This window comes from Stomoxys calcitrans, chromosome 3 (assembly GCF_963082655.1).
Source record: "Stomoxys calcitrans chromosome 3, idStoCalc2.1, whole genome shotgun sequence".
Taxonomy (NCBI): Eukaryota; Metazoa; Arthropoda; class Insecta; order Diptera; family Muscidae; genus Stomoxys; species Stomoxys calcitrans.
In genome coordinates, this window is record NC_081554.1 from 115,982,279 (window position 1) to 115,999,831 (window position 17,553).

At 39.0% G+C, this 17,553-nt stretch overlaps 1 protein-coding gene across 1 annotated transcript in view; it reads right to left on the reverse strand.

Annotated features, from left to right (window-relative positions):
- LOC106088594 (G-protein coupled receptor Mth2) overlaps nt 1-17,553 on the reverse strand; it is a 93,234-nt gene that overhangs the window by 40,909 nt on the left and 34,772 nt on the right. The window contains exons 2-4 of the mRNA XM_013254185.2: nt 4,827-5,011; nt 4,492-4,747; nt 1,576-1,654 (exon numbers count right to left, since the gene is read on the reverse strand). Of these exons, the coding sequence (XP_013109639.2) occupies nt 1,576-1,654; nt 4,492-4,747; nt 4,827-5,011 (520 nt within the window). The remainder of the gene's footprint in view (nt 1-1,575; nt 1,655-4,491; nt 4,748-4,826; nt 5,012-17,553) is intronic.

Sequence of the window (17,553 nt, forward strand, 5' to 3'; positions counted from 1 at the left end):
CTTCTGCAGAGATCGGTCTATAGTTGTATGACTGCTATTTCCAAATATAGGTTAATGGGAACGGCATTAAGAGTGGTGCTCTGACAGTATATACAAAGTACAATATGTATTTTTATATGTTAAATTATTATCCAAATCGGATAATTATTGCTTCCTCTAGAGGCTGATGAAGTTTGATTTTAGTTAAAAATGTGATTGAGATACCCAAAAAAATTTGATTCTACCTTAAGAGGTTTGTCAAAATAACTTCCCCAAGTTTAAGAGAACAAATTTTTGACGAACAAACTTCAATAGGACCAATAAAAAAATTAATTAACTCTTTCAAAGATTTTTACTTAACATTTTTTTTAATTACCTGTTTTGAAAACGGTGTTTGATATTATCACTTTCGTGTTTGAGGTAGTTTCAATGAAAAAATTTATTGAATTTATGCTCCATAGCAGCTATATCGAAATATGTTCCGATTTGGACCAAATACTAATAAGTACAATTCATTGTTCAATTGTGTATAACAAAATATTGGTCTTTTAAGTAGCTATATATAAAAATAAACCGATTTGGACCATGTAGTACACGGATGTCGAAATGCTTAGCATAAGTCACTGTGTAATATTTCAGTGAAATCGTATTATAAATGCGACTTTTATGGGATCAAGATTATAAATCAAGATATCGGTCTATATGGCGGATCTGGACGGATCTGGGTCAAACTTGAAAAGGATGTCGAAGGGCCTAACACAACTCACCGTCCCAAATTTCGGCGTCATCGGACAATAAACGCGCCTTTTATGACCCCAAAACCTTAGATCGAGGGATCGGGCTATATGGCAGCTGGACCGATCTGAGCCAAATTGACAAAGGACGTCGAAGGGCCTAACATTACCCACTGTTCCAAATTTCAGCAAAATCGGGTAATAAATGTGGCTTTTATGGGCCTAAGACCCTAAATCAGCGGATCGGTCTGTATGGGGGCTATATCAAGATATAGTCCGATATAGCCCATCTTCGAACTTAACCTGCTTATGGTAAAAAAAATAATCTGTGCTAAGTTTCAGCTCAATATCTCTATTTTTGAAGACTGTAGCGTGGTTTCAACAGACAGACGGACAGACGGACGGACATGTCTAGATCGTCTTAGATTTTCACGCTGATCAAGAATATATATACTTTATAGGGTCGGAAATGGATATTTCGATGTGTTGCTAACGGAATGACAAAATGAATATACCCCCCTTCTTCGGTGGTGGGTATAAAAAAATACCGAAAAAAGAAGACGAACGTAAGATTTTTAAGATACATTTGTCGATGAAATTTTATTTAATATCATTGTAAGGGCATTTTAGTGCACTTCGAAAATGTACATTGACTCTTCCCATTCACAAAGTATCGTAGCTTCAGTTGCTTCGTTTGGGCGTAGAAAATCTATTAGTTATCATTTAAATTTTATACCCATGGTTTTTGGTAGCAAAATTTTTAAATTCATATTACGATTTTGGCAATCATTTTGTATTTTTCTTTTTTAACCCACCCAATAATTCCACTTGTGATACAGTGTTATGTTACATATTATCTTACCCAAAAGTCTGCCAAATATCAAAACAGGTAACATTCATCCAGGAGAAAGCGGCCATCAGGCAAAAATATATGAAAAAACCTAAAACAGATATTATAACTTGAGAATAATAGTTTTTAAGGTTTAGTGACTCAGATGCCCCATTGAAAAATTAGTTTGTTCAATAAGCACAAGAAACATTTTAAAACACATTTGATAAATAAACCTAGGCTAAGTTTCAGTGGCATTATGTCATCTGACATTTTAGTCCATTGTGATTGCTACCAGTGAGGAGGGCTGGCTGGCTTTAAAAAGCCTATTAACTTGCGAATGTTCACATCCGACAAACAACTCTTCAAAGATATAAGATCCAAATTAATGATATTGTATTCTGTTCTCTTCCTCGCGTCCTCTCGCCTTCTGCAGAGATCGATCTATAGTTGTATGACTGCTATTTCCAAATATAGGTTAATGGGAACGGCATTAAGAGTGGTGCTCTGACAGTATATACAAAGTACAATATGTATTTTTATATGTTAAATTATTATCCAAATCGGATAATTATTGCTTCCTCTAGAGGCTGATGAAGTTTGATTTTAGTTAAAAATGTGATTGAGATACCCAAAAAAATTTGATTCTACCTTAAGAGGTTTGTCAAAATAACTTCCCCAAGCTTTAGAGAACAAATTTTTGACGAACAAACTTCAATAGGACCAACAAAAAAATTAATTAACTCTTTCAAAGATTTTTACTTAACATTTTTTTTAATTACCTGTTTTGAAAACGGTGTTTGATATTATCACTTTCGTGTTTGAGGTAGTTTCAATTAAAAAATTTATTGAATTTCGTGCCTAAACCCAATTTTTTTTCATCTTCCGCCGCTTGGCACTGGGGATTCAGTAGTAGCCAGCATTGAAAATAACAAGTCCTCACACGATTCAGATTTGTCTCCTTTAAGCCTTAAGTTGCTCCTTGAAACCGCTTCTCTAGGGAAAAAGAGCCTCATTGTGGGAAGTGATGCTAATGCACATCACCAGAAATGGGAAAGTTCGGATATCGACATTAGGTGTGAGTTGCGTATCGATTTTTTTGCGACCTGGCGATTTGTAATAAAGAGAATAAACCGAACTTTATTACTAGGAAAAGGCAGGAAGATCTAAGCGGAAGGATATGTTGGATGACCACAGAAGAAGGGCGGAAGGGGCGACTATCCCCTCTTGAACAGAAAAGAAAGTGGAAATTGCGGAGGATATAGACATTATGGTCAAGCAGATCACAAAGGCACTGAATGGCTCGTTTGTGTCAGCATGTCCTAGTGCTAAGCCAAGGGCAAACAGCCACCGCTAAGGTTCACCCCAGAACTGGTTGGTCTAAGGAAAGACTGCAGAAAACTCTTCAACAGAGCAAAAGCCATAAGGGCACCAATCGATTGGGACGTCTATAAGGCTGAGCTAAGAAAATTCAAGGGCGAGCTGAGAAAAGCTCAGAACAAATCCTGGATGGAACATTGCAACTCTGTGAAGGATACGTCTGAGGCATCTAGGCTAAGGAAGATCCTAGCCTCGAAACCAATTACTGTAGGATACATAAAGAAACACTGGACCGACCCGTTGACATACATTTTCAAGAAAGCTCTCCATCGCACATCGTGGTGCCAAAAGAGGTTATCACTAATGGCCCTGATGATGTATCGCCGGTTGAATTACAAGCTGTAGACTGTCTGCAGTTGTCAAACCTATAATGCTTTATGGTGTTGTAGTCTGGTGGACAGCTTTTCAAAAGTTCACCAACTGTTCAATACTCAACCGGACCCAAAGTATGGCTTGTTTGTGCATAACAGCCGCTCTGAGGACGACATCATCTGCTGTACTGAATTTAATGCTACACTTAATGCCTCTGGATATTGTGGCTACAAAAATTAATGCGACCACAGGTATACTCTGAAGAACTAGGACTGGTCACTGACAAGCGGAGATCGTTGCAATTAAGGAAGGGATTGATTGGCTAAGATATAATGCAGTGCCGACGATTGGAAGAAATAGTTTCTCAGACACCCAGTCAGCCACTAAATGTCTCGGGAACATATTTCTAAATTCGACTGTCACATATATCTCAACGAGATGGCTGAACAATTCAAAATTGATTTGTTCTGGGTGCAGGGGCGCAGAGATAACCCAGGAAATTGTAGAGCAGGCGAGCTTGCGAGACTAGGAACTACCTTACACATTCCGCTGGAACTGGAATCTGTTGGTATGTCTTTAACGAAATTATAGCTTATTCTTCAGAGCCGGGTGGGTTGTGAACATTCCAAAATTATGTGGCCCAATCCAGACTTGCGGAAGTCTACCGCTTTGCTGTCGCTCTCAGTCATTGTGTCCGTAACGACAGGTCCCTGTCTTATCACTAAACATGAATTGTAAGTAACGACTTCTGGAGATGCTTTGAAGACGTCGAGGACGAGGACATCTACTGAGTGTGTGTCCCGCACTGGCATTCCTTTGACAACTTTTCTGATTTAGGCGGATACGAGCATTCGCAAAGGGTTGGGCTTTTTAAAGCGAACTAGATGATTCAACGGTAGGAACTAGAAGTCATCTTGCTTATCCTGTTCCTGTGGTATCACAATGGACGAAAACGTCTAAGTGAGTCTGATGGCAGACTGCCACATAAACCTTACCTAAAATATCATAAATAATTTTTTATTTTTATTATATTTCAATATATGTATGTATAGATAATAATGATTTATCTTTTTCTGTCGAGAAGCTAAGATATTTTGTGTACTTTAATGTATTGAAATACGGGTTTTGGTTTTTTTTTTCATTAGGGGAAACCCAGTTATTACATGAAATGATGAGTTTCAAAATAAGTCACATTTTGCTTATTCGAGCTTCTTGAACCACTTATGTATGTACAACTTATTCAATATATCGACTTACCTGATGCAAAGCAAATGGTTTCGTTTGGAGTTGGCATTAACTGACCCAACGCTATTCCTAGATAAGCCGTAAAAAGACTACTGACAAGACAAATCAATATTTTTCCTGGCAGATTTCTCAGCCGTGATATCGATAAGTACACCACCAATGTTGCCGCATAGAACGAACAGGAAATCAGTAGACCAATGGTGTAGAGCTTGAAGCGTATCCGGTCATTCCCGACAACTTTCGTATCGAAGCAAAGAAATGTGTACAACTAATGTAAGAATTTTACTCGTATCAAAACGACATATTTTCGATTGCTACATTTCTAATTGCGAGTGGAAGTCATTTACCTTTTGGTCTGCCCATGTCGCATTGCGTATCTTTTCGACACAATACTGATTGTTGGTATAGTGTTTCCTTGTGGCCGCCACAAAGAGCGAGCCGTCCCGTTCGCTAATGGTATGGGCTTCATCTGCATAAGCGTCGGGATCCAGGCGATATTTGCTACAATCCAAACTGCGGAGTACGCCAAATACTGAAATACACAAACATCAAAATATGACAAATTTCACACCTAATTGTGATCTTGAGCTATTAGTGAGCATTATAATTGACTAAAGAACTCAAATAACCAATAATAATATGTAAGAAAGTGGCAAAACCAAATAAAAGCGTGTTCAGCTGGACCGCATCATAAAGGCACTCCACCATGGATCAAATTTATCTTTGTACGATTTCTATTTATTGGTAGAAACTATAAGTCCATGTAGGAAGATCGATTGCATAGCAGCTTTACTAGGTTCTAATCGATTTGGATTATACTTGTTTTAGATTTTAGAAGACGCACATCACATCGTCATGTGTTCACGTCGAAACACGAATCTACTTTTAAACTTTAAGTGGTGAGGTGAAATTGTTTGCACACTACTTTGCGGCTCGGGGTAAATTTGACCCCCTTACGAACGCTCAGAAAAGTGGTTCCTACTAATAATTAAAAAACTTATTCCAATTAAGTAACTCAATTTTAAAACAATTTGGTTATCCTTTGCCTAAAATGTCAAAAAAGCAAGTATTTACTAAAATTACACATCTTGAGTGAAAAATAGTTCATAAACTCGAATTTGGTTATGAATTTAACTAAACCAAAATTCTGCTCAAAAGTTAAAATATTGGTAGACAACGCTTTCATTAACTCATGACAAAAGTTTTGTTGTTTTCAGTTCAACGATTCGAAAAATCGAAAATTTTCTTCAAGTTGAATATTCATTCGTAAAAATTAGGTCATACAATTTTCTAAATTTGAATAGTTTTGTACAACTTATAAAAATCACAAGTTGTACAAGGCTGCGAGGCGACAAGGGCTGCCGCCTCAGTGTACATGGGTGAAAAAGATGGTCGCTGGAAAAGGTAAGGAGTCGCCCTCTAACGTCAGAGTGGCAGGAAGCAAAAGAAGATCTGGTGAGAAAGATGGACATACCTCAGCTCACAAATGCGAAGGACTTAGGGATCCCAAGTTGGGACGAAAAGTCGACTTTTATAAAAATGGCAAATAGTTTTTTTTTGCAAAACAGACAACTTTACACTTAATCAAAAAGTCAACTTTTCGACTTTATACAAACTTCGAATTTGTAAAAAGTAGACTTTCGACTATTTGTCAAAAATTTGCAAAATTTTCTTTATGCGATCCGCCTATGCCCAGACAACATATTCTCTGAACCTGTTGTATGGTCCTAAGTTTGCACTTTTTTTCCATAGCAGTCCACTAAACTACTGAGGCGTAAGTAAGTATTGGTCTAATCACGCTTCTGTAGATGCAACATCTGCGAGTCTTCTCAGTTCGCTTCTCAATGTGACACTTCCAATTAAGTTTCCTATCACTCCTAAATATTTGACCTTGTCAGATATGGACGTTTTATTCAGAAAACGTGGCGCGTCAAATTGGCCCACCTTCGTCTTCCTCGTAAACAGGCATATTTCAGTCTTCTCTGGGTTACCATTGAGACCCCTGGGTCTAGCCCAGTCATATGGAAGACCCTTTCGGCCATTCTGCATTGCTAGTTCAGATTCTTACCTTCAAAAAGTATTATAACATCGTCTGCATAGCAGACGGGTTCAAATCCTCAGTCAGCATCCGTAATAGGTCATTTATGGTGGCCACCCAAAGAGTTGGAGACAAAATGCCCTCTGTGGCTTGCCCTGTGCCATTTACTCCCTTATATTTATGCCATGGAGGCCACCGTAGCGCAGATGTTAGCATGTCCGCCTATGATGCTGAACGCCTGGGTTCGAATCCTGGCGAGACCATCAGAAAAAATTTTCAGCGGTGGTTTTCCCCTCCTAATGCTGGCAACATTTGTGAGGTACTATGCCATGTAAAACTTCTCTCCAAAGAGGTGTCGCACTGCGGCACGCCGTTTGGACTCGGCTATAAAAAAAGAGATCCCTCATCATTGAGCTTAAACTTGAATCGGACTGCACTCATTAATATGTGAGAAGTTTGCCCTTGTTCCTTAATGTTCATGGGCAAAATTTGCATTTTGTATTTATGTCATGGGACCTGCAATTTATTTACCTGTTCCTTAACCAATGGTTTATCTAGTCTCTAAAGACCCGGTCCACTGTTCGCAGAAATGCTTCCAGGTGGCAGGTTTTGCCGATCTGTTAATCTTAATGTATTCCTTGAGCAGTGTGTAATACACATCTTAATTTACTTTCGCTTTTTTACGGCATGCTCTGTTATTAAATCTGCAGACCTCTTTCTCCATGTTACGAATCGCCCCTGTCATCCAGGGGTTTTCATGGGCTGATTTCCTTTCTCGAAGAGGACAACTATCTTCATTACCATTAAACATTAAAACAACCGCCTACCCCGAATCGGAGTCTATCTATTCTAAATTCCATCTAGACATCGCTTAATTCGGTGCGAAAATCTCGATTTGTGATATGTACCCTTATATGGGGGCTACTGTAAAATGTTGGTAAATTCGTCCTTGGATTGGAATATACTTTCGCCAGGCGGAGAAAAAGTCACTTGGCAAAATGTGGGTCTCAGAGCAAAAATACCCAAAATTAGGGTTACGTTAGTATGGGACATACACCTAAAATTGGGCTGATATGGACAATATTCGATATATTCGCATTTTATACGCTTAAGATGTTTAATCTGTAGATCGATCTATACGGTAGCTGTGTTAAAATATGGACTGGGTTGAGTATAATATAACAAATTTTTCCAAACTTTAACAAAATCGGACATAAATACGCCTTTAAGATCGAAGGCTTATCATAACGGAATTTATGGCTAAGGAAGCCTTGACCTTGACCATTTAACCAAACCATAACTTCAAACCATTTAACTCTTCCGGATTTGATGGAATATTTCCGGCGTTACTACAGAAGGAGGCCGATTATCTGGCCACTATTTTCACAGCGTGCCTATGATTTGCATATACTCCGAAAGCCTGGCAGAAGGCAAGAGTGGTATTTATACTCAAGGCCGGCGAGGCAAGTTATGGAACTTATTGTGGATACCATGATAAAGAGTAGGACATCAAGCAAACTGCTCAAATATAAATTTCATACCTACGTCAAGGGAAATCGGTGGAGACAGCTCTGCACGAGGTTGTGCATAAAATAGAAGAATCCTTCGATGCCAAGACGTACACATTGGCGGTATACATTGACATTGTGGGGGCTCTTAACAATGTGCGTACCCACACTTTGACCTAATCCTTAGACCAGTACCGGGCGAACTAGATAAACCATATGTTAAGGAACAGGCAGATAAATTGCGGATCCCATGACATAAATATAAGGGAAAAAATGGCCACAGGGGGCATTTTATCGCCACTCCTATGGGTGACCACCATAGATGACTTATTAGGGATGCTGACTGAGGAGGGGTTTGAACCCATATGCTAGACAGACGATGTTATAATACTTTAAAGAGGTAAGGATCCGAACCAGCTATGCAGAAGGGCCGAGAGGGTCTTGCAGTTTGCATACGACTGGCCTAGACCTAGGGGTCTCAATGTTAAACTAGAAAGGTGGACCAATTTGACACATCACGTCACATTTAGGAGCGTGCTGAAAAGTCACACGGATGTTAGGCCCAATGTAGACGGGCTATATGCTCGATTAGACCAATAGCTTTTTACGCATCAGTAGTTTGGTGGAATGCGATGGAGAAAAAATGCAACGTTAGGATAATACAACAGGTTCAGAGAACATGTTGTCTTGGCACAGCCCGAGCGATGAGGACCACACCCACTAGAGCACTGGAGACTATTCTAGATATCCGACCCATTAACATAGAATCTCAGCCACTGCGACTATTAGACTTAAGGCGATGGGAGAATGGATTGTGGACAGGAGCAGCTCAGGATTAAAAAATGTTTCCGATCGGATACCCGAGATGACACCTAAGGTCGAGTGCGAGACACTGCTTCCAAAGGCAATGTCTTGAATTGACGGAACTCTTCTATTGTCATCTGGAAGACCATGCTATACAGATGGATCAAAGCTATAGGACAGATTGGACCTGAGTTCTACATTGAGGAACCAGGAACTGAGGTTTGTTTTCGACTGTTCCGTGAACATCTTTACGTACAGTAAAATGGCCATCAAGGCCATAACAACCACGACGGTAAGGTCAGGAACAGTTTTGGAGTGCAAGAAGGAGATCAACGCCTTCTCTGAGAAAGGCACAATCCGCATTGCTTGGGTGCCGGACCATAGCGGAGTTAGGTCGAATGAAAGAGCAAAGAATTTGACATTGGACGCCGGGTACTTTTATCACTTACGGAATTTAAGCAAACATTTTATATATATCTATTTTATTCCTATATTGGAATTGAAAAAGTGATTACAAACTTTCAACAACTCACTTCCACTTACCCTGGAAACATTTACGTCTGATCACTTCTGTGATCAAAACTGAAATATTTTGTTTTTTGAGTTCCAACAGAATAATAAGTTGCGCAATAGGTTACATTTATTCAAAGTTTTTTTTTTAAATATTTCGATATTAGCTTTAATTTTTCATGCTTTGTTTTTTTTTTACTGGATAGATAAGCCGTGAAGGGCAAAAATAAAACGCTAAAAAGTTTCCACCGCAAGTCTGTTTGTTTGGCATGAAGTGTTAACGTCATTTGCCAACCTGTCTAAGCAATGCTAGGAAAAAAGTGCAAATTTTTCTAAAATTTTTAACGAAAATTAGCAAAATTTTGTGGGCCAATCCTGACGACAGATGTTCTACATAAGCCTGCACTCGTTATTTATCCAGAACTTCGTTGTCCTGGATAGATGTCATTTTCATACGAATTGAATCGCACTGCACAATATAGTACTAAAACAAGTAAAAGCGTGCTAAGTTCGGCCGGGCCGAATCGTATATACCCTCCACCATGAATCGCATTTGTCGAGTTCTTTTCCCGGCATCTCTTCTTAGGCAAAACAGGATATAAGAAAAGATTTGCTCTGCTATTAGAGCGATATCAAGATATGGTCCGGTTTGGACCACAATTTAATTATATGTTCGAGACCTGTGTAAAATGTCAGCCAATTCGAATAAGAATTGCTCCCTTTGGGGGCTCAAGAAGTAAAATAGAGAGATCGATTTATATGGGAGCTGTATCGGGCTATAGACCGATTCAGATCATAATGAACACATATGTTGCTGGTCATGAGAGAATCCGTCGTACAAAATTTCAGGCAAACCGGATAAGAATTGCGACCTCTAGAGGCTCAAGAAGTCAAAATCCCAGATCGGTTTATATGGCAGCTATATAAGATTATTTACCGATTTGAACCTTATTTGACACGGTTGTTGAAAGTAAGAATAAAATACGTCATGCAAAATTTCATCCAAATCGAATAGGAATTGCGCCCTCTAGAAGCTTAAGAAGTCAAGACCCAAGATCGGTTTATAAAGCAGCTATATCAGGTTATTGACCGATTTAAACCACACTTAGCACAATTGTTGGATATCATAAGAAAACACGTTGTGAAAAATTTCATTCAAATCGGATAAGAAATGCGTCCTCTAGAGACTCAAGAAATCAAGACCCAAGATCGGTTTATATGGCAGCTATATCAGGCTATTGACCGATTTATACCATACTTGGCACAATTGTTGGATATCGTTCCAAAACACGTCGTGCAAAATTTAATTCCAATCGGATAAGAATTGCGCACTCTAGAGGGTCAAGAAGTCAAGACCCAAGATCGGTTTATATGGCAGCTATATCAAAACGTGGACCGATATGGCCTATTTACAATACCAACCGACACTTATAAGAAGTATTTGTGCAAAATTTCATGCGGCTAGCTTTACTCCTTCGGAAGTTAGCGTGCTTTCGACAGACAGACGGACGGACATGGCTAGATCGACATAAAATGTCGCGACGATCAAGAATATACAATATATACTTCATGGGTTCTCAGACGAATATTTCGAGTAGTTTCAAACAGAATGAAGAAATTAGTATACCCCCCATCCTATGGTGGAGGGTATAATAAAACACAACTATTATGATTGCATAGCTTCGAATAAAAACGTACTTATGTCAAACGATTACACAAAACAGATAAAGCGTTATTCTAAACTAATTTAGAAGTGATTATTGGTAAAAGACTGCGGAAAGGAATTGCCGAAGGATTTTTAAATAATATGGCATACATACATTTTCTGAGTTGTAGCGCGTAAAATAGTTTTAAGATATCTTGACACAACCTTCCCGATATGAAGTAATACCCAACTGCACTTGAGCAATATAAGTTCAGGTAGTTGCCGATAACAGCACCGCTATCACCCGTCATTTCCTCCAAACATACATACTAAAGGGTGATTTTTAAGAGCTATTGGAAAGCTTTTAAAAAAAAGCACATAAAATCCAAAAAAAATGTATGAAATCTTTATAGTACGATCCATCCGATTTAATGTTTAAAGACTTGTTCATGCAAATGTTAACCCTGACTGCGCCTCAAATTGTCCATCCGCTTAATCCAATTTGGCATACTCTTTCCAAAATTTCGGCCGGTATCCCACGATTAATGCTTCAATGTCATCCAATGCGTCAATTGAATCGGATAAGAATTGTGCACTCGAGAGGCTCAAGAAGTCAGGACCCAAGATCGGTTTATATGGCAGCTATATACAAATGTGGACCTATGGCCCATTTACAATACCAATCGACCTACACTAATAAAAAGTATTTGTGCAAAATTTCAAGCGGCTAGCTTTACTCCTTCGGAAGTTTGCGTGCTTTCAACGGACAGACATGGCTAGATCGACATTAAATGTAGCGACGATCAAGAATATATATACTTTATGGGGTCTCAGACGAATATTTCGAGTAGTTACAAACAGAATGACGAAATTAGTATACCCCCCATCCTATGGTGGAGGGTATAACTACACTCAACCAAATTTTCTATTCCAAAATAGTATGCTAAAACAGCAGCTTTTATCTGCTGAAAATGGAAAAGCAGACACTATTGCTTTTACAGCAAACATAGAGCTGCTGTAATAGCAAATATTTCAGTCAGCTAAATCAGCAAACAAAATCTGCTGTTATAAGTACAAAATTCTGCTGAAAAAAAAATATTATGCTATTTTTATATTTGCTTGTTACTTGTTTCGATTACTTTACACATTTTTTAGATTTTTTTTAGAAATTTTGTTGGAAGAGATGATATTAATATTACTGTAAAGAAGCTACATAATCCATCCATTGGTATACCTTTCGAAATGTGGCTGAGCTCGCTCTCATTTTTTGTTATTTCCCTACTTATCTGCACATGACTGGCATGGCCTTGTATATCTAAATTCAAAGAAAAAACATTCATTAGGCCTATTCTGGTTTTCGACTCCTCTTCTTACTAAATAGAAATTTGATAAAAGTATGCATTCCAACATACATTTAGCTAGGTTTGATAGATATAAGGCAAACAAAATCTTCCCTTTTGCATTTTCGAAAACCGGAACAAGCCTGTATGGAAAGTATACATTCAGACACACATTTACATTTGTATTTTAGTTTTTCTTCCAACATCCCCTTCATAGTTAAGCAGCAGTCATTTTCAGCAAACAACAGACTCTTCAGCAGTAAGTCTGCCGCTCTGAAATTGCAGAACTACTGCTGTAATAGCTGCAACGGTTGGTGAGGAAAGTAAAGTAGTACTGCTGTAATAACTGAACTACTGCTACAATAGCAGCAAAATTAACTACTTATATTCAGCAGACAAAGTTTGCTATTTTCAGCTAACTTTATTCTACGAGTGAAGTAAAAACGTGCTAAGTTCGGCCGTGCCGAAACTACGTACCAAATAAGGCAAACATGGAAATTATGCCAATTTAGAGCATACCATGGCCGTCATTTTCAAGATTGGAAACACAAGGATAGCCAAATATCCTCATATTGAGGTTTCAGGCGGTGAAGTGGCGGCGCACTCAATAATGCCTAACGGACAGGGGGCGGACGACAAGATTATCACCAAATCTCTCAATATTGGCAAGGCTAGGATAAGTAAAGATCCTAATACTAAGAAATCAGGCAGTGCAGGGGCGAGAGACCCAACACAGCCTAACGAACAAGGACCCGACGACGAAACCATCAACGACTTTCTCGATATTAGAAAGACTAGTACGGATAAAGATCCTAATGCTGAAACAACAGCCAGTGCAGTAACAGAGAACTCAATGCCGCCAAACGCATAGAGAGCTGACGATGAGACCGTAACCTACTCCCAAGAAGTCCAATTACTCAAGATTTGGAAGACTAGTATAGGTAAAGATCCTAATATTGGAACACCAGGCAGTGCAGGGATGGTAGACTCAATACAGCCTAAATAACAGGGAGCAGACAAGGAGACCAATGATTAAGGTCATCCAGATAAACCTCCACCAGAGCGAGGCAGCTACTCACGCTCTGATGGAGAAAATCATAAAGGGCAAGACTCATATTGCCTTAATTTAGTTTCTGGACTGAACTATATCAACTACCAATTATTCTATGCTAACACTGGTACTCGGCCGAGGACCTGCGTTATTTGTCATAAAAATTTAAATTATGTATTTTCCCCAGAGTTGTCAACGTCTGGTGCAACAGTGATGAGACAGGGAGACGGTTGAGCATACCTGGCATCACTTTATATGCCTTTCGACTCTCCGGCACCGCCAACTACGTCGGAGCAGCAACGGTTGGTGAGGAAAGCAAAACGAACAGGAAACGATATACTACTACGGTGCGATTCGAACTCTCACCATATTTCGTGGGGTAGTACCAACATTAATAAGCGGGGCCAAGCCCTGGCAGAATTCTTGAATACTAACGACCTAATAACACTTAAAATTGGTAACACCACTCCCTATGTTAATAGCCCTAATCCCAGACAATATGTTCGGAAAATCTAATCGATGAGGTTCAGGATTGGAGAATCTTAATGGAGCATTCGTTCTCAGACCATCGCTACATTAGGTTTGGAATATCACGGGCAGTGCCGAATCCGATAAGCTCACGTTGGAAACCAAATGGCCAAAATTAAGAATACTACTCAGAAGAAGATTTGGGCAAGATAATTAATATTGCCCAAACATAGAAGACATTGACGACAATGTCAACAAGATTACGACTGCACTAGTGGAGGCTTTCGAAGATAGTTGTCCTCTTCGGGAAAGGAAATTACTCCAAGGAAAAACCCTGGATGAATGGGGATATTCGCAACATTGGGAAAGAGGTCCGCAGCCTTTTTAACAGAGAACGTCGTGTATTACACACGGCTCAAGGAACACAATAAGATTACTAGAGGCGTTAATGAGCCGCCAAAATTAAAGTTTCTCTCAAAAACCCATATCCAAGCTGAGATGTTAGTAGACGACATGGGACTGAGAGCAGAAACAACGGAGGACATGTTGAGGCTTTAATGAAAACGCATTTTCCAAAGGATACGACGAGACTCACGGTGACACCGGAATCTTGGAATAATGAAGTTCATCGAAGGCTTATCAGATCGGAATTTATGGCCAAGGAGCTTCACACCATTTAAGTCACCCAGACCTGATGGAATATTTCCGGAAGTTACTACAAAAGGAGGCCGACAATCTGGCGTCTAGAACTTGCATATACTCCGAAAGCCTGACAAGAGGCAAAGGTGGTGTTTATACCCAAGCCCGGCAAGGCAAGTTATGCGACAACAAAGGCCTACAGGCCAATAAGCATTACGTCGATTCTACTCAAAACCATGGAACGCATAGTGGATACCAAGATAAAGAATAGGACATCCAGCGAACAGCTTAAATACAAACAACATGTTTATGTCAAGCAAAGGTCGGTGGAGGCTGCCCTGCACGAGGTTGTGCATAAAATAGAACAATCCTTCGATGCCAATACACGTTGGCGATTTGCATTGACAAAGAGGGGGCGTTTTATAATGTGTGGACCGACACATTGATCCAATCCTTAAACCAGTACCGGGTGGACCGAGTCCTAAATATAAGGGTACAATTGGCACGGGGTACGCCACGAGGGTGCATTTTACCACCACTTCTTTGGGTGACCACAATAAATGACCTATTACGGATGCTGACTGAGGAGGGATTTGAACCAGTCTGCTATGCAGACTATGTTATAATACCTCTTGGGGGGAAGGATCCGAATCAGCTACGCAGAAAGGCCGAAAGGGTCTTGCATATGGCACATGACTGAACTAGACCCAGGGATCTCAATATTAACCCAGAGGCGACTGAAATATGCCTGTTCACGAGGAAGACAAAGATGGGATGGTATGACAAAGGTCATACTTTCTGCTTTCCAGACATGAACCAACTTAGGGGAGTGGTATGGAAGGCAATTAAGGATTTTGTAAGTAGCACGGAATTCTTAACTTCTAAAATTCTTCTTCGAGGTTACTTTTTAGTTTTTAGAGCGCACAACAAGTCGATTACTAGCTTAGGTTTATGTCCATAGTGGCATCGGGCGGATTAATATCTACCCCCTCTTTTCAACCTAACCTAACCTAGAGCATGGTTGGCACAATTGTTGGAAGCCGTAACGAAACACTACATGCAAAATTTCAATCCATCGTATAACAATTGCGGCTTCTAGGGACTTAAGATTTAAAATCAGGAGACCATTTATAAAAAAACACAAGGGCTCAAGAAATCAAATCAGGAGATCGGTCTACATGGGAGCTTTTTCTTAATCTGAACCGATATGGCTCATTTGCAATACCCAGCTTTACGCTTTCGACCGCTATCGTGATTTCCACAGACTGAAGGGGACGAGGACGGACGGACAGATCGACTTGGAATGTCAATACGATCAAGAATATATAAACTTTATGGGGCCGCAGAACAATAATTCGAGGTGCAACAAACGGAATGAATAGATTAGTATACCCTTATCATAAAGTGGTGGGTAAAAAAATTGTATACAAGGTATAGGCCTGTTACTCACATACTTAGTAGAGACAAGAGCATATACGAGTACCACATGCATAATTGGGAAATCTGAAATTTGTTCTCTCGTCGGACGGTATGACTGATATGGCTAAATCGACTATCAATGTCAATAATGAATATACATACAGCGGTCAAAAAAAGTATTCATCATTAGCAAAATTGATAATAAATTCACTTATTTTGGGTAATTGAAGAAAATTTAAAGTAAACAAATAATGCAGTTTTATGCAATAGTTTATTTTTCGTAATATGTTTTAAAATAAATTCAAAAAATAAATTTAATTAGCGCAAAAAAATGCAATTTTATATAATAACACCAAAAACAGAACAAAAAAAGTATTCATCATTGATGTGCTATCATCAAAGTCAAATTCAAATATTATTTGGGAATCCCCCTTTTCTGTTTTATTTAGTAAAGGAGGCTTTGCCCTTGACAGCAAATATTTAATTTCATTGAAAATATAGTTTTTGTCAAAATGGGTCGTAAGCAAAACGAGGTTTCTGATGAGGTAAAAGTTTTGATAATAAAACACCACAGGAATGGTTTAACTCAAAAAACTATCAGTGAAATATTAAATAGACCACGATCTACTATACAATCCATCATCAGAAAGTGGACAGAAACGAAAACTGTTGACAATAAACCAAGATCTGGTCGACCAAAAGCACTTTCAGTTGGAGATGTGCGTTGGCTATTGCGGCAAGTTCAGAAAACTCCGAAGACAAATGCGGCCATTCTTCGTAAAAACACTATGGAATATTTAGGGAAGGAAGTTACTACACAAACAATTCGAAATACACTCAAAAGGCATAGTTACAGAGGAAGAACTGCACGTAAGAAGCCCTTTATAAATAAAATAAACCGAGTGAAAAGGCTAAACTTCGCAAAAATGTATGTAAAACAGCCCGAATCATTTTGGAAAACAGTCATTTTTGCAGACGAGAGCAAGTTTAATCTTTTTGGGTGCGATGGAAAGGTCATAGTGTACAGAAAACCAAATACAGAGCTTGAAGAACGAAACACAGTTGCTACTGTAAAACATGGTGGAGGTGGTTTAATGGTTTGGGGGTGTATGGCGGCTTCAGGAGCGGGAAATCTTGAAATTATTAATGGAGTAATGGATCATAAGTATTACATTGACATTTTAAAGAGGAATTTAAAAGATAGTGCTGTAAAACTTGGGCTTGGTAATAACTTTCAATATTATCAAGATAATGACCCCAAACATTCTGCTTTAAATACCAAGATGTGGATGCTGTATAACTGCCCCAAAGTCATTAAAACTCCTCCTCAAAGTCCCGACTTGAACCCAATTGAACATCTTTGGGAACATCTCGAACGCAAATTGAGAACGCGCAATTTTTCGAGCAAGAGTCAAATGCAACAGGTGATAATGGAGGAATGGACTAATATAGACCAAAATATAACCGCTAAATTAGTCCAATCGATGTCAAACCGTTTAAAAGAAGTTATAAGACGCGGTGGTCGAATAACAAAGTATTAATTTTTTTAAATTATGTTATTTATTTTTTTGTTTTTTTGCAATGATGAATACTTTTTTTGTTTAATTTTTTGTGTTCAGCTGTAAAATGGCCCTTTTTGTTCCAATAAATAC